Source organism: Petromyzon marinus, chromosome 15, assembly GCF_048934315.1.
Source record: "Petromyzon marinus isolate PM22_M1 ecotype Great Lakes invasive population chromosome 15, UKy_Petmar_22M1.pri1.0, whole genome shotgun sequence".
Taxonomy (NCBI): Eukaryota; Metazoa; Chordata; class Hyperoartia; order Petromyzontiformes; family Petromyzontidae; genus Petromyzon; species Petromyzon marinus.
Window position 1 is genome coordinate 13223106 of NC_133681.1, and position 21721 is coordinate 13244826.

Below are 21721 nucleotides of genomic sequence, written 5' to 3' on the forward strand. Positions count from 1 at the left end.
AAGAAAAATACTGAAAAGCAGTATTGGCCAACATCTCAATGCATGAAAAATATGAATAAGTTTTACCCTTTCTGAGAATAAAAACAGGCGTTAAGATGGTCAAACACCAGATAGATACCTGTTTGCAAGGAATCAAAGCGACATTAACCACACGTACTTGTAGTGAATATGCAAACAAGCATTAGTAATATATGCATTGCCTTTGAAAGTGATTGGCCTGCATCAGAAACAGTGTCAGACCAGAGAATGCCAAAGGCAACAGTACAAAGACTGCAAGTATCAGATCATTAATAGTTCGGGGGTGAGCAGCTATATCATTTGACCTTTTTTGCCAGTCTTAAAGTATTAAAAATAATAGGGGTTATACTTTCAAAAGGGAGCTATTTGGTGTTTTAACGTCTTAACACCTGTTTTACTTCCAGAAAGGGTAAAACCTATTGTTATTTCTTTTTTTATATTCCACACTGGCAAAAACAGATCCCTTGACATCCCAATGCACGATGCATCTCCCGAAGCAGTTTTGAGACTAGTCGGGCTTTCTGGACAAATGGATGTTATTATACAACTCCGTTTTTCAGGTGCCAGGTACGAGACGTTTTCTGCAAAGGGGCAATTTCGAAAATGGATGACAAATAGGCTTGGTGCTGCCCTCTGAGGCCGTTATGCAATCTGTAGGTTTCAGCAACATCATTGTAAGCCGTGCACGGATACCACACTGCGGTTCCGTCGCAATGTCGGGGCTTAGGTTAAACATCACAGATGTTTACGGGACATATTCCCAAACTGGGTTTGTTTTCATCTACCCAAAACCTGTGGCTTTGAGAGCGACGGTATGAGTACGGAATCGGCAGGGTCTGTGTCAATCGGCACATTTTTTGCCTTAGAATTCTATTTGCTTGGGCAAAACACACTGCTAGATGGGATAATGGCTGATGCTGAAGAAGTGGCCACCGAGGAATGGACCATATCAACATTACAATCTTTTGACGGATTAAGCGCGTAATAAAGATTCGTCCGCTTTGTCTTTACTACCAACCCGCGCTGTCACGTCGCTTCGGAGGGGGGGAGGAGATGCGACTTGGCCGTGCCGCCTTTTGCATCGTTTTTGTGGTTCGAGAGCCATGCTGGCCGTCCCTTGTTAATTACTGGCAGGTTGCACTCACCATGGATACATGCCACCTGCTTCACAGTGGACAAAACAGATCTTGTTACTTTATTCGAACAAGAGCAAGGCTTACGCGATGCCCTCACGGTCTATATTTACAGAAGAAAAAAAAGCCTGCCAAATAGTTCATGGGTGAAACCACGTACCAACATTGCCGTACACTGACGGACTATGCCCGCATGGAACACAGCGCCTTCGAGGAAGCCTTTGTGTGACATGAATGACGTAGACACCAAATGTAATTTATTTTATTAATGCGTTCATATTTCATGAGGTAGATTGTCAGGTTCAAGGCCAAATCCTGTCTGGGATACATTGAGTCCATCATTCCTCGGGGTAACAATGAGCACCACCTGGGTGAAACCGCTCATCAATAATGATCCTCGCCTGACGAGACTGCTCTCTTTGCCATGGATACGTGGATATGCAGCCGCCGGAGTGCTGCCGGTGCTCTTCCAGTTCAACTTGATCTCTCCAGATGCTTCCCATTCTGTGGTCGCACAAAATCACTCACCGTGCCTCGGGGTGTCTCGGCGAAGCCGCGAGACACCGCGTTCTACATCTAGAGACATCGATCAACAGGAGTAAACATATTTGCCGATGAGCCTCATGCACCTACGGCTGCACCTTGAAATGATGTGCAAATGATTCCATAAACAAGAGCGCACAGCACTTATGTTTCCGACCGCCCCGCCCTCCCCAACCGAGCATTTAAAAAGGTGATGTGCGTGAGGCATCACAAATGTCAGAAATTATTCCTTTCAAGCGCTACAAGATGGTCGCCAGTGACCACGCAACTATCTACAATATTAACCTGTTCTGTGACATTAAAACAAAATGTATGCGTTTCAATAACACTAATATACGATACTCACATTGGAAAAACCTCCTGAAACCTTTGGTACATTTTTTTTCAGGGACGTCTGGGCAATTACTTGGAGAAACCTCCTGTGCGTTTAAAAAAACAACAGCAACACACAGCAGTAAATCACCACGATGTAAACTAGCAAATAAAAACTCAGACCCTTCCATGATTCACTCACCCAGTCTCGGAGTTAAATACGTTGTTCTTCCAACTCCAGACTTGAAGAATTAAGGAAATGAGCAAACAACACAATGACGGGTTTAATATCAAGAGCGCAGCAGCGACAATTAACTGTGCGAGTGTAACGCATGACCCCCAGTATTAGTCGATACATTTTTTTTTGGGGGGGGGGGGGGAAAGCCGTTGGAAAAGAAAAAAAAACACAGCACTCAAATATCAATCCTCATCCCTGGAAAAATGTAATCGAACACAAGCACCGCCATCTGTCGCATCGCGTTTCACCGACATTTTATAACCTCAAGAAAACCTCGTCTGGAAGTTGAGCAGCTGAAGAAATAAATTGGTCTCTTCTTCCAAATGTATTTGTTTCTTCCTTCCGCTATATCGAAAATGGAACACGGTTTATTGCACGCTTCACAAACGTGCCAAGTGTTGTAGTAGCCGCGATCATAAGCTGCATCGGCGGTCTGTAAATCCCCATTTAATTTATCACAAGTACATTTTTGTTCCCTTCATTTGTAACCAGGCTCAGTGCAGTGACCAGAATTGTTTTTCATTATTTTAATTTTATTTTTTTCACGAGCACGAGCGTGTGAACATTTTCACATGCAACACGTAATATTAAATATATATTTATAAAACTAAGTTTTGCATGACCCTTTGTTCTCTTTTTAATGAACATGTACATTTCCATCATGTCTGGCGACTTTTGAAGGAATATACTGGTATACAAGAAACATCAGTTTACAAATCAGTTTAGCTTGTGTTGGGAATTGTACAAGGATCAGTTTAGCATTCTTGGTAGAATCACCATCATTCTGATTGTGCCAAGGGCATGGATGAGTCTCAGCAGCAGCTGTTGCCCAAGCGGAGGTGAGGAAGTCCCATTTAGAGTTCAGAAATATGGTAGAGCAAGAGTTCGGGATTGGTGGATGCGCAGATATGGAATTTGCAGGGAGAAGGGTGGAACTGCATATATTTTGATCATTACCCCCATTTTTCATTTAAAATGTGCTTCACACATGCTGTATCTCGAGAAGTGCAAATAAAAAAACATTTACATGTATAACATTTCTCAGACCATGTTATGATAATGTCGTTTATCCAGGAAAATAATCGCCGAGTATGAAATGTTTTTCAGGACAATCCTGGATTTGAATATTTGGCTAGTTTCGTCGATGGGGTGTTTGACTTCATGTCGAAGGAAAATTTGTTCCTGGAGAAACTGCATCCATGTGAGGATAGTAACACGCAAAACAATTCGGGTCACATGAAGAATCCATTAATGTCCTGCCATCTCCTGGGCACCTTGCAGCCCAAACCTGTTAAGAAAGTCACAATACATCACCGTCATTACATAACGTTGTCGCATAACGCCATTGTGCTAGATGATTCTAGTGGCGCTGAACGTGACAGTTAACTAAGTCTGGTGTCATTATTTTCATGCATCTAGAACAAAACCTACAACACCTGGTGTTTCCAAGGGTTTGCCATTCAAGGACTAAATGGGCTGGATCTGCGATTTGACATGATTGGCTGCTTTGTATTTAGGGTGATCACTACATCTTCTTCATCATCATTAACAATGAAATCAAGGGTTATTAAAGGAAAATACAAATATTGCACAGGGTGGTTAAGATGTATTGTAACCCCCAATTAATTGACCCAAAACATGTTTTTTCATTTGCCTATTCATTTCAGTTTAAAAAAAGAACCTCACTTAAAAAAAAGATATATCGAGATTTAGATAATTATTAAATGGGGTCACAAGACATCTGGAGCACCGTGTAGTTTACTTCATGATATAAGTGGTCGGTGTACTGCACATATCGTGTGACAAACAGCACGTTGATCGTTATGGAATGGTGCAATTCCCCGGGGTAGTTGAGCTGTAGAATGGAGGAATGAATCTTCATACAATGCATGCCGAATGTTGATAGAATTATCCATGGACTCGTTCCTGGCTCTGATCTCACTCACTTCTCTCCAACATCCGTGAGGTTTGTCACGTAAACAAAACGTGCCAATTCTTTACCAGTACAGCGCCACCGATGTGTTGGAGAGAAAATCAACATTTACAATCGGAGTACGACGTTGTGTACTCTCCAACACACCGGTGTGCTGTACTCGTAAAGAATTGGCATGTTTTGTTTACGTGACAAACCTTACCAGTTGTCTGTGTGTCGGGTGGTGGTGGGTTGAACGACACATTTATATTTGCACGCTCTAAATCCCAAAACCTCTATTGTGGATAATATTGGTCGCGAAAGCCTACGAGCTATTACACTGAACTAAGGATTCTGTCGAAGCTAAGTCAACCTTCATTTTCCTCTGCTGCCTATCGTACAAACTCCCTTCCCCCAGCCATCTGTGCTTTCAACTCTCTGCCCAATTTCGGGCCTAAGACCTTTTTGTCTGTGCCTGTGAATGCCACTATTAAAAAAAGCCCCATTGTATCTGTAATCTTAACATGTGTTCACATGCAGATGATATACAAATCTAAATTGCGCTGTATTTGACAGGTATGAATATGCTACTCGTGTCAATTAGTCCATGCCCAACACTACAATAAACATTCCATAATAATTTTAAGCGTAATGGACAGCCCTTTGCCAAGCCGCAGCTGGCTGAAGGTCACGACACATGGGCAATGATTGACCATGCTTCACCATATTGGGGGGGTTTGGTAAAATAATGTGGCAGGACTGCTTCATGTGACTTGCTACCGATGTTTGCCATGGCTGGGAATAATAAAACTCGTGTTGCTGGGTTCATAATGTAGGGGCAGAGGTGGATCTAGAAACTTCTTGTAGTGGGGGGGGGGGGGTGTCAGGGTGTTGACCCTCCCACTGGACCTACCACTGGGGCAGGGCATAGCCGGGCAATGGTGGCTGTACACGTGGCCTGTAATCCCCCACTGTGCAGGTGGCGATGGTTGGTGGGTCGGGGGTCGGGCAGACGACGAAATGTTTCAGAACTCCTTTCCCGTGGACATTGAGGTGCGGTTTCCTGGATTGCAAGCAAAGTTCAGTCCAGCAAAGTTGTAGCCTTATATTACGTGGTCCCTCCGTATGGGATAGAGGGTCACCTCCTCGTACAGACGCGGGGGTTTCTCCGGGTGCTCTGGGTTTCCTACCACTTTATTGGCTAAAAACATCTAAATATTTAGACAACTGCAGGGCAATTAGTGGCATCTGCTCACTGCCTGGCAACCTTCCAGCTCTGCCTGTGGTTCCTGCTCAGCGATTGTGAGATGCAATTTGCATGCGCTACGCCATATCAAATTAAGCATTTGATGTTTTGTTGTTATATAAACCACTGCAGCCCCTACCCCAACGAGATGTTGCATAACCGACCTTTGCAGGTCTTATTTAAATGTGCATCACGAACATGCATGGGGGAAATACACCACTGTCGGTCAGCTGCCAAGCGCAATATCAGCATGTGAGAAATGCACAAGTGTACACAGTGTGCGTCTATTACACTATTCATTTCAAAGTATAAGAGCAGTGGCAAAACAGAAGCAGAAATTAATAATTAACTTTTTAATATTTGAGATATTAGAGTTAGGGCCAATAATTAGGCTTTGGAAATGTTTTGAATTGGAATGCCAATATCCAATTTCCCTGCCGAGAGTAGGGCAGCAATTTCGTACTATATCATGCAATTTGGATTTATATAGCGTCTAAAACACGATCACATCTCAAGATGCCGTACAGAAACTGTGGGCATATTTATTTAGGAGAAGCCAATAACAGGCCTCTTTGCGAGTATGTGAGCATTTGCGCAACTCTATGCCAATTCATCATATTGTGAATTCATGCATAATCTAAACGTGACTGTAATGAACGGATATTTTTTTGAGTCAATCAGCCAACTCTAGGAAAATAATGGGTTGAGCCTGGACTTGAACTGGGGAAAGCGATTTGACGGCATGAATTGCCAGGGAAAGGTAGTTCCAGACCAGTGGTTCTTAACCTGGGTTCGATCGAACCCCAGGGGTTCGGTGAGTCGATCTCAGGGGTTCGGCAGAGCCCCCGCCACGGAGGTCCGGACACACTTGAATTATTGTGTAAATTAGTGATGACACACACGGCCCGCTTGGCCATCACTGGCTGCAGATGATCATGCTACACTGCTTGGCCAATCAGCGCTGCGGGGAATTTAGTGCGTACTCAGTAGTCAACGTGTGACTGTTGTTGTCGTACGTCGTGTGATTTCTTTAATATTTTATCCATACTAACTATGTCGGGCAAAAGAAGAAAGTGGTCGGACGAATATGTACAACATGGATTCTCATGTATCACGGAACGTGATGGGAGTGAGCGTCCTATCTGCATGATTTGCAACGCCAAGTTGAGCAACTCTAGTCTTGCACCGGCAAAACTAAAGGAACACTTCTTGAAGCTGCATGGAGACGGGGAATACAAGAACACAACACTTGCTGAATTCAGGGTGAAGAGAGCCAGATTCGATGAAAGGGCCACTCTGCCTGCTCTTGGATTTGTACCTGTTAACAAACCGATCCTGACAGCATCGTACGAAGTTGCTTACCTGATCGCAAAGCAGGGCAAGCCACACACCATTGGTGAAACACTTGTGAAACCAGCTGCATTAAAGATGGCGAATCTGATACTCGGAACAGCGGCCGAAGGTAAATTATCCCAAATTCCCCTTTCAAATGACACCGTCAGTGACAGAATAGAAGACATGAGTAAAGACATCTTGGCTCAAGTAGTCGCGGATCTGATTTCAAGCCCGGCAAAATTCAGCCTTCAACTCGACGAAACCACAGACGTTTCTGATCTAAGCCAGCTTGCTGTTTTTGTACGCTATGTGAAAGACGACATGATAAAAGAAGAGTTTTTATTTTGTAAGCCTCTTACAACAACAACGAAGGCAGCCGATGTGAAGAAGCTTGTGGATGACTTCTTCAGAGACAACAATCTTTCATGGGATATGGTTTCTGCAGTTTGTACGGACGGAGCTCCAGTCATGCTGGGAAGAAAGTCTGGTTTTGGTGCGCTAGTAAAGGCCGATGCACCACACATCATTGTGACGCATTGTATTCTGCACAGGCATGCGTTGGCAACAAAAACCTTACCTCCAAAAATGGCAGAAGTATTAAAAACTGTGGTGGAATGTGTGAACTATGTGCGAAAAAGTGCTCTGAGGCACCGCATCTTCAGTGAGCTGTGTAAAGAAATGGGCTCTGAATTTGAGGTACTTCTGCTCCATTCTAATATTCGGTGGTTATCCCGGGGACAGGTGCTGAATCGTGTTTTTGCCATGCGTGTGGAATTAGCCCTGTTTTTGCAAGAGCACCAACACTGCCATGCAGATTGCTTCAAAAATCCTGAGTTCATTCTCATTTTAGCGTACATGGCTGATATATTCGCAGCTCTCAATCATCTCAATCAGCAGATGCAGGGTGGTGGAGTCAATATCATGGAAGCGGAAGAACACCTGAAGGCTTTTCAAAAAAAGCTACCGTTATGGAAACGACGAACAGAGAACAATAACTTCGCAAACTTCCCGCTTCTGGACGACTGTGCAAGTAAGATCGAAGATGTGTCTGGAATCGGAGATATTTCTGTATCCACGGAACTGAAGCAAACAATTGCCACGCACTTAGATGAGCTTGCAAAGTCTCTCGACGGATATTTCCCTACAAGAGAGTCATATCCAGCATGGGTGAGACAGCCGTTCACGTTTGCTGTTGAAACAGCAGATGTCAATGATGAATTCCTCGACGAAATCATTGAAATTCAGCAGAGCCAGGTTCAACAGCAACTCTTCAGAACAACAACGCTCTCAACGTTTTGGTGTCGACAAATGAACAAGTATCCAGTTATTGCTAAGAAAGCCCTGGATTTTTTTTATACCATTTGTTACAACATATCTTTGTGAGCAATCCTTTTCGAGGATGCTGGACATAAAAACGAAGAAAAGGAACAGACTTTGCTGTGAAAATGACATGAGAGTGGCACTTGCCAAGGTGAAGCCACGCATATCTGAACTGATCTCTCAAAGGCAACAGCAGAAGTCACATTGATTTCCAGGTATGTAATTTGTTGTGAGTTTATGCATTGTGTTGGTTTTATTCTTTGAACAAGGTAATGTTCATGCACGGCTCATTTTGTGTACCAGTAAAAACATATCTATGTCTTGAATTTGAAAAAAATCACATTTTATTTTTCACTAAAGAGGGGTTCGGTGAATGCGCATATGAAACTGGTGGGGTTCGGTACCTCCAACAAGGTTAAGAACCACTGTTCCAGACGATAGGGGCAACAGCAGTGGCGTAGTCACTGCATTATCAGTTCAGGGGGTGCGGTAGGCGGTCAGGCGGGGCCCCAATATTGTTGAGAACATCTCACGGTGGTTGTCAAGGGGGTACCAAGTCGCAACTTTGGCCACCGGGGGGTGGGGGCAAGCAAGGACGTAGCCATGGAGTGAACATTGGGGGGGACCAAATCTTCCAGGGGGTTTGGGGGTCCCTCCCCAGAAAAAAAATAAATCTAAATTTGAAAACGAATTTCCTGCCATTTCCTGCATAATATATTAAAAAAATTCACTAACACATAGGATGGACTTTTAATTTATTTTTTTACAATAATGTCTAACAGTGTATTGTATTACATTTCTCTTTTTTCTTTTTTACCTTTTCTTGTTTCATTGTATGTAATGGCAGAGATTAGGGATTAATAAAGTACAACCATAACCACATTCATATCAACAGACATCTATTTTATAGCAATATATTGGGAGGACATTTTGAGCATATTTGAATATTGGGGGGGGGGGATGTGTCCCACCCCAATATATATTATAATTACGGTCTTGGGGCAAGGCACCCCCTGCCCCCATGCTACGCTCGTTACGCTACTGGACAGCAGAGGAGAATAAGTGACCTCCCACCTGAGCAAAGGCTGACTGGCGGCTTCGACGGATTTAAACACCAGAAGGCAAGGATGGAACTTAACGCGATTAGCTGCTCGCTCTGGGCATATTGCTGCAATGAGTGCCAAGCTTGTTAATGCAGCCACTTCTGGGTCCCAACCACATGTAATACTCGTTTTTCATCTACTACAATGACAGTTTGTTTATTAAAGGTGTGTGGTGGAGGGAGAGAGCAGTGGTGCAGTGGTTAGCAGATTGTGCTATGATCAGAGCAAACCGCTTGATTTCCAGCAATAGCTCGGACCAGTAGGGAGCGATACCTGAAATTGTCCAGGGCCTTTTCTTCAGCAACAGCAATTGACTAGGTTGGTAAAGTATGGTCAAATAATACCCACGAATGTGGTGTAGGAGAGTCGTTCATCTAGCAGTGGATTTACAGACTTGTAGTGCGCATTACTGGATTCAGTAATGCAGTACAATTCACCCTACCCCCGCTCTCCCACTGTTTTTGCTAAATTGTCGTCGCGATTCATAGTCACGATTCGATTCAATAACTCATTAATTTGTTGAGCATCAAGGTCAACGTTACGTCCAATCGTAGTTTGCTCGTCCACTAAGAGCCCTCCAACTCTTCACCACCGCCCCCCCACTGCCCGCCCACAACCCCCCCCCACCAGCCCCCCCATCGCCCCCCCCCACCAGCCCCCCCACCGCCCCCCCCACCGCTCCCCCCACCGGCCCCGCCCACCAGCCCCCACCAGAACCCCCCACCGCCCCCCCCCCACAACCCCCCCCCCCATCAGCCCATCCACCAGCCCCCCACCGGCCCCCCACCAGCTCCCCACACCGGCCCCCCCACTGGCCCCTGCCCACCGCCCCCCCCCCACAGCCCCCCCACCAGTCCCCCCCACCGGTCCCCCCCACCGGCCCCCCCACCAGCCCCTCCCACCGCCCCCCCCACCAGCCCCGCCCCCCCCACCGCCCCACCCCCACTCAGACAAACCCCCAAGCCCACGAATGGGAGACCAGTCCTCACGTCGCAACCGCAACATTTATTTCAAAGCTACTCTTAAAAATCTAACAGCAGTGCGTACTGACTGTGGTGGTACCTGCTATAATTACAGCAGTGCATACCGACTGTGGCGGTACCTGCTATCACTACAGTAGTACATGCTGACTCTATAGCAGTATTTATCGACTCTATAGCACAAAGTACTCGCCTGACAGAGTGGCGTGGTGAGGCCTAGTCCCATACAGAGCCTCCGGCCTTGCCTAGATCATCCAGCCGGCCCAGGTGGCACCTTGGCAGGCTGTGAATGGGCTGCCACCCCTGACCACCACCCCCCCCCTCCCAGCCAAGATCTCCCCGGCCGCTCTGCAGTAATATCTAGGGCCTACAATGGTAGCATCTACCGACTGCATAGTAGTAATAACTGCACGCATCGGGGTGGGAGGGACATCACACAGTGAAGAATTAACGTCAGCGTTTAGTGTATTTTATAGCATTGTTAACGCGAAAGAAAATGTCCCCCTCACTCCCACCGAAGGCGTGCGACTTGGCATGGGCCGTCCCCCCCACCAAAGGCGCGTGAGTTGGTATGGTCGTACACGCGTCATATATAAATAATTAAATAGATGCAAAGCGCTAAAAAAATCGCACTATATCGCTTAAACTAATTCAAAGTTGACGGATGTGAAAAAGGAATAGCGCTTGCTCACGGCGGGGCTTACAGCGTGGTACCTGGCTATTTTTATTTTACGTAAACCCCACCGTTGGAGAGCGAAATCGTTCGCAAGCGCGCAAACACACACAAAGCCACACACAAACCCACAAACAGACAATTTTTGACTTTTATATACAGTAAAACCTTGGATTGCGAGCATAATTCGTTCCGGAAACGTGTTTGTAATCCAAAGCACTCGAATATCAAAGCACTCGTATATCAGTTGTGATCACGTGACGCTCGGCAGACAAAGCGGATACGTACTACTCGTATTGCAAGACCTCGCTCGTTTATCAAATTAATACTTATTTATTTTGTTTGCTCGTCTTGCAAAACACTCGCATACCAAGTTACTCGCAATCCAAGGTGTTACTGTATCTCGAAGATAACGCAACTAAAAACCAACGAACCGAAACGCGCAACGCAAAGCCACTGAACACGATGGATACTCGGTACTGATGTGGTTCAACCTCCAGATGCCGAGAGTGCGAGACTGTCCTTTCGAAATCACAGATCTCGCCCCCTGAAAAATGGGTGGCGCACTCGACCGCCAGAATAGTTTTTCCGGTCACCACTGCGAATTCTGCTTGAGCAAAGCGTGGGATGCCGAACATGGACTAAATAAGTTACACTTGAAACTCTTGCCTGGGTGAGAGTACCCCCCCCCCCCCTTCCCAAACCCTTCAGCAACTCCTGGATGTTGCTGGTCTCTGCACGGTCTTGCCATCCCCGTTGATGTTATGGGGCAGTGTTCTTCATTGCAAGGCCTGCGGGCCACTGGTGGCCCCTGGTGGCCCCTGGTGGCCTTTAGTGCAGTCCCTGACGTGCGGCCCCCGACGATACACAACACGTGACAACACCCCCCCACATCATGCCGGTTTCAAATGTGCGGCGGCCCTAACGCTGATGTCTCATCGGCGGAAGTGCCCCCCCACCCCCCTCTGAAAATTCGCGACAAACACCGCTATGGGGCTTTGTGCCTCTGTTCCACTCATGTGGGCCACCCTCTTGGTTTGGGTCTATAAATAGCCCAAGGCCTAGTGGATTCACTCAATGGGGCATTCGATGTGCTCTCGCTTACCACATAATGGGCAAGATCCTAATTGGAAAAGTGTATAAGTACGGCCAATGTGGTGTCTTAATCACCTCATTCTGTACATAAATGGGCATGCACTGATTGGGAAAGTTTGCACTTCAGCCAATGGGTGCGTGAGCCGCCTTCCTCACTCATTGGCTGATTTCATCTGTGTTCACCATCCCTACACCCCAAACCTCTCTCCACAGGTTTCGCAACCAATTCCCACTTCTTCCCCGCACCTCCGATAATTATTAGCACGGTTGGCTACGCTACGGTGCGAAATAAGATTCAATATACATGCATACCTGCAGTATTTTTTGATCCGCCACTACTGGACGTCTGTGAAAAAGAGCTTCATAGCTCATCAGATTTCACCAGGATAAATGAACAGTCTGATACCCCAGCTAAGGTTACGCTTAGCCCGTGAGCAAGGGCGGAGCCAGGATTTTCAGCCCGAGGTGACATTCAACAAATGTTAATTTCAAGAATGATTAGAGAGTCAGGCTTTTGAACTAGACGCCATCGGTTGGCGACACACTCTGACAATGCAGTTGCACGGAGTCCGCCAGACCGAGTGTCGTACACTTATACGCAGAATGTTTCAGATTTTTATTTTTATTTTTTTTCGGGGGTGACAATTGTCTACCCTGTCACCCCCCTGGCTCCGCCCCTGCCCGTGAGGTGAAAGACCAAAGAGACACAAGTCCTCGTGGCTACTTCCAATCGCCCCCCCCCCAATTGTCACATGAAGGTTGTCGTGAAGGTGCTATGTTACATAGGCAGTATAGTATGCCAGTCAGGGGGAAAAGTTGCTTCGTATTTTTCCCTAATTAAGAACACATTGCAGGTATATTTTTCCCATTTGGACCTTGACGCCAGCATACACGGCCTACTCTTTTTTACTTGTCATAAGATCACGGGACCTTCATCATCCACCATGAAGCATATTTTGTATTTCAGACCGATGCTGCTGTATTAACCAGGGTGTCCGTGGGGCTTGAACCGCGAGCCTCTGCAACACGAACACGCGAGTGCACGGCCATGTCACTGCCTCGACTCTCGCCGGCGTCGCTGCTGGGATGCGACCCCCTCGTCTCTCTGCTTCAATAAAATACCTGCCGAGTATCGCTGGAGTGATACAATGCGCAAAGCTTTCAACCGGTAGCATCATTATGTTTATTAATGCGCTTCACTAACGGCTTTGTGTCAATGTCGATTGATGTCAGGCGTGCTTTTCAGAGGTGCTAATTTCAAGAATTTAAGTATGAGCAGAATTAACCCCGACAACAGAGGAACGCTCCACACTTCATCTACGCCACTTATGTTGTTTTCATAAAGAGTTTTATTTACCATGTTTTATTCAAATTGTGCTTGAGTGGTCATGAGAAAAATATATAAACTAGGCAGGTACACTTTCTCTAACGCTGTGTGCAAATGGAGAAACGTTATCTGTAGGGTCGCCCGACCAATTTATTCTAAAAGCAAGTCTACGTAACTTTCAAACTACAGATGTACAATACTCACGTGGGGAGTTTGGGTGCTTTCATCAGTGACCAAACTGCGACCGCCAGCTCGCTTCGCTTGAGAAGTCGGTTTAATCACGGGAAGCTGAAAATCCGATTGGAAACTGAGGATGTCAGGGGTGCAAGGTCAGTGCCCTCAGCTCGAAGCCACCCAGCCACCACACTCGTGCAGCTACCCTACACATGCGTCTGTGCAATGTAGCAATAACAAACCCCCAACATATAAAATTTAAAAACTACAAAAGCTACCCCACTGAGTTTCAAATGGAATTAAAACAGCTTTGGAGTTGCTGGTGCAGGACAGAATCGGAAGGGTGAGATGGAAAGATGTGGTGGAATGCGACGTGAGAAGTGCGTGGAGAAATACAATCCGGAGCCATCGACCCCAAGATGCAATGGTGACTTAGAAGAAGCCACGTGTTTCGGACCAGCCGAATAATCGTTTTGCACAACTGGCATACGCGTGGCGATTATCCCGAGCCCATCGATTGCCACATTGGTGTGTTGAGGAGTGGAATGGTGGCAATGGAGGCGGCATAGCGGTGAGTGCACTGCTTTTTGCACGTGGGAGACCTCAGTGTCATTTCCTGCCACGGCTGAACCTGCATTGACCAACGTGGTGAAGCGCGGTCTAACGATCCCCTACCATGGCCGTGGCATAGGGAAGTCGTTCAACAGTGGATCGACAAAGGGCTGATAACCACGTTTTTAAATGATTTGTTATTTATACAATATTCCTGCTGGGCCTTGCATTGAAGAACAAGACACATTTGTGCACAAGCTATTCCGACGAGCCTGAAAGGGATTTGTCCAAAGTCATCCATGGTGAATCTCGGTTTAGTGGCTCAGGTATCTGGAAACCTGTGAAAAATATTTTTTTGTAGCGCATCAGATTCCTTCAGTGTAAATACATTTTCTGATTCTGTATCAAAGCACGGTATGACGAGGACCTTCATCCAGCAGTGGATTGACAAAAGATTGTGAATGATGACGATGATGTATTTTGACATGGCGACACTGAGAGCCACTCTAGCAGCGTGACGCCACCTGGTGACCAGAGCGGGACAATGCAGCTCTGAAGCAACGCTATTCGAGTTGTATTCAACCCTTGTACCGTATTCGAGTTGTATTCAACTCCCCACTCTCGCCTTTTTTGATGGGCCCTCAACAAAGCGAAAGCCCGGTGGCCACTCTGCAATTTGGGTTTGCCTCGAATTAAATGGAGGGGGGGTCACAAGACATCTGGACCACCCTGTAGACCAAACCTTACTCTTTGGTTCTATTCGGTAAAGTCACGTAAAAAATAACAAAAAATAAAAAAATCACGACGCTTCGGCCACAACACAAGTGGCCTTCATCAGGTGAAGGAAGCAGACTGTCTAGAGGACAGCGCTGGAGTGAACACAGCCAAGCTCAGACCACGACCTTTAAGCTTGTGTGAGAGGAAGTAAGGTGCCTTTGACAACGGAATTAGATAAAAAATTAGCATATAATTGGCGGACTTAGCATGATGAACGATGTACAGGGGGGGAGCAAGTGCAGACCGGCGAGGGGGGAGTTTACATATTGATGGTGTGAAAAGGGTATTTAAGCAGCTGCGAAAGTTTGGGATACCACTACTTGAAAAAAAACTGTACCATTGAAAATTAGTTTAATGTTTGGTTTGATTCAGAACATCTTTCCAATGGTTGCTTAATTTGAAACCATCCTCTCGGTTGAAATTGTGTCTGTGTTTGTAAATCTGAATTGCCTCGTGAACAAATCTCTGACATATCTCAGTCAGCTTCAGTCTGTGCAGTGTGCTCTCATGAAATTTAACACAATATTACCTGGTCGGCCAATCGGTGGACTCATCAAATCGTTTATACACGTACAACACTGGACTGTGTAGGCAATTGCCATTGTCTTCGTGAGTGTACTACAGTCTTTAACACTGTGACTACGTTACCAAAATCGTCCATTCGTCTCGTCATGGTCAGTCACGCTTTGGGTTCTGGTGGGTTAGTGGCCGCAGTCATCATTACGCTTGATGATTGTCGTCCACTCGCGATTTGAGTTAATATGCGTTTAAAAATAAAGGAATTCCTTCTTGAATAATTTCGTCCCTTATTTTATTCACAAAAGTAACACTTGCCCCTCGACTCAAGTGAGAAATGCGCGATTTGCTCTTCTCTAAGTGGCGGTGTCTTAAAAAGTTAAGATAATAAAATCGGACAAGCGAGCAAATCGCCCATCAGCTCTCAAGCCACGTGACGTATCTTCTCGCATACATCTTTCATGATACGTAACTTGAGTGTTGTCACGAGCCAGACAAAAGGGGACCTAAGGAAGGTTGTTTTGAAATCTAGGTAAGTAGTCCGGTGAGCTGTGCCTCGGCATGCAAACAAATGAGTTCAGATCCCAGGCCTAAGGGTGTCTGCCTACGCCTTTGTGATTGGCTACGATCCACAAGTTCGGTGATACCGTTGCAGACCGATTGTTTGGCATTTGCAGCGTTCCCGGGCTAAGTGACGAAAAAGCCACCCTCTCATGGCCAGTAGAGGACCACCGCGAATTTGATGACTTCTCAGATAAAAAATAACAGAAATGTTCTGTTTCACGTAGTGGTGGGCTGAGTCGAGCCAGGCCATGAATAGAACATTTGCATCTTGTATTGTGCACGGCTAACAAAAACACCTACGTACTGTATTCACAAATTTTACTTCACATTTATTTTTACTCGAACAATGAAAGATTTTACTCAAGAAACATAAAGTACATGAATGAGAAATGCACCCAAAAAAAACTGTAAAAAAGAATCTCACTTTTCAAAATACAAGTTATTTTTCTTAAAGATAGGACATGACCTTTTCCAGGAGAACCCAGCAATGAGATGTCATCAATGAGCGTCTGGCTATATGTCAGTGAAAACAAGAGCACCCAGAGAAAGCCCACCACCCACACAAGGGGATAAACATTCAACACCGCCATCACCTGGCCACCTCGCAGTCCCATGCCTACAACACCTGGCAAGCCCTGATGGCAACCCATCCGAGCACTCACCAGGTTCAACACTGCTCAAATCACCTGGAATGCGCCCGATCCCATGAGATCTCGAGAGTCTAAGCCGTGTTTAGCCTGGATAGTGCTTGGATGGGCGACCACCAGACACCACACACGTGTTGTAGGCTGTGGGGCTACGTGTGGGCAGCAGAGGGCGCATTCTTGTTACCGGACATGGTACCGCACGTGTCATGCGTACGCGATGTAACCTAAACATTCTTTGTCGTTATTTTTGTTGTGCGCGTGCCGTGTGTGACCCCCGGCACCCCCCCCCCCCACCCCCCACTGTTCGCAGCTACACGAAGATGAAGACGGCCACAAACATCTACATTTTTAACCTGGCGCTGGCCGACGCTCTGGCGACGAGCACGCTGCCGTTCCAGAGCGCCGACTACATGCTGGGCACGTGGCCATTCGGGCCCATCCTCTGCAAGGTGGTGATGTCCATCGACTACTACAACATGTTCACAAGCATCTTCACGCTCACCATGATGAGCGTCGACCGCTACGTCGCCGTGTGCCACCCGGTCAAGGCCCTCGACTTCCGCACGCCCACCAAGGCCAAGTTGATCAACGTCGCCATCTGGCTGCTCTCGTCTATCATCGGCGTCCCCATCATGATTATGGGCACCATCAAGCCTGACCAAATTGGTGAGGCCGGTTTTGGGGGATTGGGACGTGGGGTTGGAGGGGGGGGGGCAAGGGACAGGGATTTGAGGCTTGTGGGTCTGGGACTGGGGATCAGAAGACTAAGAGGTGGGGACCACGGACCTGCGCACCAGGGGATGGAGACTAGATATGCGGGACTACTTTACTGTATGTGCTGGAGACCAAGGTAAGTGACACGAGGCTGGGTAATGGGAAATTTGGGTTCCATGGATCGGAGAGAAAATACCAGGTTACTAGAGGTCAAGGACTAAACGATGGTGACCATAAAACGGAAGCTAAGGATCATGAACTAGAAGCCGGTGACCAGACACAAGGGACAGGAGATCAGGGACCAAGTGATCAGTTGGATCAAGGACTGAAATACTGTGACCCCGAGGCTGGAGACCAAGGACTAGAGACTGGGGACACCAGACACGATGAGTTAGAGGCAAGTGACCGGATACCAAGCATTGGAGTGGTGGGCATCCAGAGTTCTTTATTGCTAAATAGCCTCACGTGATATTGGTGAAATTCACTTTGCAAAGGCAGGGTGATAAAAGCCCGAATGCCTTTTTGTGGCTGAACACCTGGAGCACAAAACACTGGCCCCGTATTAAGCGAGGGAAACAAATAAACACAGGCCTAATCACGCTTTTAACAGGCATTCCATCCATGGTCTGATCAGTCGCCTAGCTACATTACAGAAGGCATTAATTCAAGCAACATTTGTTGAACCGTGCACCGAGCAGGCTGCGTATTATTTTCAAGGGACATGCAAACAATAGGGCGATTGGCATTCAATTAAGCTGCATTGAGATTATATACAGAGTAGCCTTGCACTATTGTGTAGTATTCTTGGTTCTTTCGGTAAAGTCACGTAGAAGGGAAATAATAAAAGAATACAAGTAAAACTATAAAATTCTCACGACGTTTCGATTGCAATACAAGCAATCATCATCAGGTGTGAAAACTACGGCAAGAAAATGAGAAAAAAGTGGTTTTCACACCTGATGATGATTGCTTGTGTTGCAATCGAAACGTCGTGAGAATTTTGTTTTATTTGTATTATTTTATTATTTGCCTTCTACGTGACTTTACCGAAAGAACCAAGAATATAAATCCCCACAGTCACGAAAGCTTTAAATCGAAATGTTCTGTAGTAGTTAAGCTTAACGATACTAACTTTGTGTATCCTTGAAAGCATCAATACGACTCACAAATACGACTACAACGTAAGGTGTCCACGGTTGTGCTGTGCAACTCTCGTGCGCTCGTGGGTTGTGTCGCGTGGTTTTTTTTGGGCGCGACGTCCGACGTTTCGCTCCATGCGTTGGGAGTTTCTTCAGGAACCGAACGGCACAGCTCAATGTTCACCCTCGACGAACGGTTCGCGTGAGCCGCCTACGTTCACGTGCCCGAAGAAGCTTCCCTGTACGTGGAGCGAAACAGCGGTGCACGTCAAAAGCGAAGCGTCAGAATGAGCTGCACGTGGCACATTTAATGCGATTACAGGTGTTTACATTCAGGGCACGACTGTAGTAATAAAACAAACAACAACAACGCAAAATTGAAACATCACGAAGCCAGCAGTGGCTCTTAATGAACAGAGTAATTCAACTAGTACAGATAATTAATGTTCGTTTTCGAAAAGCTCGGATATTTCTCCGATGTCTTATTTTTAGTTAGAAGTAACTTTTTTATATTCTTTGGGTCTTTCGGTAAAGCCACGTAGATATAAAAACAATAAGAATGTCACGACGTTTCGATCACAACACAAGCAATCGTCATCAGGTGAAAAATATATAGCGGGAGAGCTGCTGAGGCAGGATGTTAAATAGGTTTGAGATGGGCGTTGCCCAAGGGTAAGTGGGCAGGGCTAAAGATAGAATTTGCATGTCAATGTAAGATCGAAGAGCTGATATACCTCCACGAGGACGCAGTTGTGGAGGTGGCCATTGTATTGTGAGAGATTAGGATGTCAATGTAAGCGAACCACCGCAACGGTGGCTGTGCTCGTGAGACATCCAGCTTGTTAAAATTTGAGGGACACCGCCAACTCGAGGACAAGGAGCAATGGTGGCTGTGTTAGTGAGACATTTAGCGTGTATGTAACTCAGGGAGTCGGAAATAACTGCTAACATCGACAGGTAGGATGGACACATCACAGCCAGTTATGACTTAAACTGGTTAATAACGTCCTTCCAATGATTGCTCAGTTTGTACCCATCTTTTCAGTTGAAATTGTGTCTGTGTTTATATATCTGGATGGCTTCATGAACGAATATTTTTTGATAGCCAGTGGGTTTGCAGAGAACCTTCGTCTTGGAAAAATCTATTTCGTGTGTGCCCACAGTGTTAAAACAATGATCAGCCACGTCTGAAGTATTGGCCCTACCGTGTTTTAAATCTGCCTTATGTTCACGAACACGGTCCGAGACATGTTGCTTAGTTTCCCCAATCTAACTACTGCCGCAGACACAGCTTAGTTTGCAGACACCGGGGTATTGCATGTTAAGGATCACATCCTTCACAGATGGGATCAGATCACGAATTTTACGTACTGTGTTGAATCGAACCTGGATCTTGTGTTTGCTCATGATTTTGGAAATATTTTTGGTAACCCCTGCTATGTATGGCAAGATGATGGTTTTGATTGGGTCCTCAGATGGTTCTTTCCCAACGGTTGGGGTGATGGCTTTACGGATTGTGTAGTCCGAATATCCATTCATCTTGAGGGCTTGGTGTACATGCTCCAGTTCACTGGCTAGGTGGTAATGGTCGGAAATACAATGAGCTCTATGGTGTAGAGTTTTGATGAGGGAATTATTCTGGGATGGATGGTGGTGGGAGTCAGGTTTTAGGTAGGCATCTGTATGGGTGGCTTTCCTGTAGACAGAGTGTCCCATTGAGCCATCTGGTCTCTTTTCGATGAACATATCCAAGAATGGTAACTTGCCATCCTTTTCTACCTTCATGGTGAATTTTATGGCTGGGTGTATGGAATTCATGTGGTTGAAGAATTGGCCCATCGCTGGTGGGCCATGTGGCCAGATGACGAACGTGTCATCTACATATCTCTTCCACAAGGAAGGATGTAGGGTGGATGCCTGTATGGCATCTGTCTCAAAATTTTCCATGAAAACATTGGCTACAACTGGAGATAAGGGAGAACCCATTAGAGATACCAAGTGAGCTGAGTTAAGTACAGCTGAGGTGGTCTTACCAGTGAATGGTTGTAGGGTCTCAGACAGAAATCGGATCAGTTTGTAGGTGGGTGAGTCAATGGTGGAGACGATAGGCCGGAGTGGTGTACCTTTATGGATTTTTTGTAATCCAAAAAATCTGGGTGGTCTAGCAGCAGAGGGTTTTAAGGAAAGCCGCTTGGTTGGTTCGATTAAAGATGTAAAATCAGTGATGATACTGTTGGTTTTTGTAACCAGGCGTTTGGTAGGATCTCTATTGATTTTGGTATAGCTGCCACCATTAAGTAGATCCTGAATTTTGTTATTGTATGTGGTTTTGTCCATGATGACAGTGGCATTGCCCTTATTGGCTGAGAGGATGACTATGTCATTTCTCTTTTTTAGTTGAGAAAGTTCAAAGCGCTCATCCTTGCTGATGTTGCTAATACTGTAGGTGTCTTAGCGTTTTTGAGGACTACAGCAATTTCCGATTATGCCACATCTGCAGGAATGTGTCCTAAACCCTTAAGGGCTACGTCGACCTGGGCAATGATATCATCAACTGGGATGTGTTTAGGGGTGACTGCGAAATTCAACCCTTTAGCTAGAACCGATTTTAGGCTGTCGGAAATTGGGCTGTAACTTTGGTTGATAACAATCTTGTTACCGTCTAACTTTTTAATGTGTGGATCTGGCTTCTTCTTGGAAAGGAGGGTGAACTTGGAAATCAGGTTATCTTTGAATTTAGTTTTTTGTTCCTTTTGCTCTGAGGACAGTGGATTTACAATGTTTGGATGCTCCTCCAGAAGCTGTACAATGCACATGTACAGCTCCGATGTCAATACACTGCTCGATGAGGGCCTACCGAAGCCATTCGGGTCACAGGAGTCCTTTGATCAAAATTCGCCACGCTGGTTAGTGCGGGTCGTTGAATGTGAACAGCATAGATGTGAGTATAGAGTACTGTACAACAATGGATTTTTCTGCACTGTTCTCTGCCAGAGCAGTCGGCGGTTGTCCATCCAAGCACTATGTAGGCTCGACCCAAAGCTTAGCAAACCAGATCTGACGTGGTCGGGCGCAATCCACATAATTGCGTCAGTTGGCACTTAACACAAACGACTGGCATACAGTGCGGGACAAATGCTTACAACTGGGGGTGTGGACGGTTTCCTTTCTCGTGCAGGCTACATGGAGTGCCTGGTGGTCTTCCCGCAGCCGCCCTGGTTCTGGGAAACCCTGCTGAAGATCTGCGTGTTCATCTTCGCCTTCATCATGCCCGTCATGATCATCACCATCTGCTACGGCCTCATGATTCTGCGCTTGCGCACCGTGCGCCTCTTCTCGGGCTCCAAGGAGAAGGACCGCAACCTCCGACGCATCACGCGCATGGTCCTGGTGAGAACTCGGT

At 46.2% G+C, this 21721-nt stretch overlaps 1 protein-coding gene and 1 long non-coding RNA gene across 2 annotated transcripts in view; one reads left to right on the forward strand and one right to left on the reverse strand.

Annotated features, from left to right (window-relative positions):
* LOC116942688 (delta-type opioid receptor) overlaps window positions 1-21721 on the forward strand; it is a 51469-nt gene that overhangs the window by 16158 nt on the left and 13590 nt on the right. The window contains exons 4-5 of the mRNA XM_032954919.2: window positions 16776-17131; window positions 21497-21708. Coding sequence (XP_032810810.2) covers window positions 16776-17131; window positions 21497-21708 — 568 coding nt within the window. The remainder of the gene's footprint in view (window positions 1-16775; window positions 17132-21496; window positions 21709-21721) is intronic.
* On the reverse strand, window positions 17605-21571 carry LOC142924651 (uncharacterized). Its single transcript, XR_012941766.1, has 2 exons — window positions 21462-21571; window positions 17605-18557 (listed from the first exon to the last, which is right to left on the reverse strand). It is a non-coding gene; the product is annotated as an uncharacterized LOC142924651 (long non-coding RNA).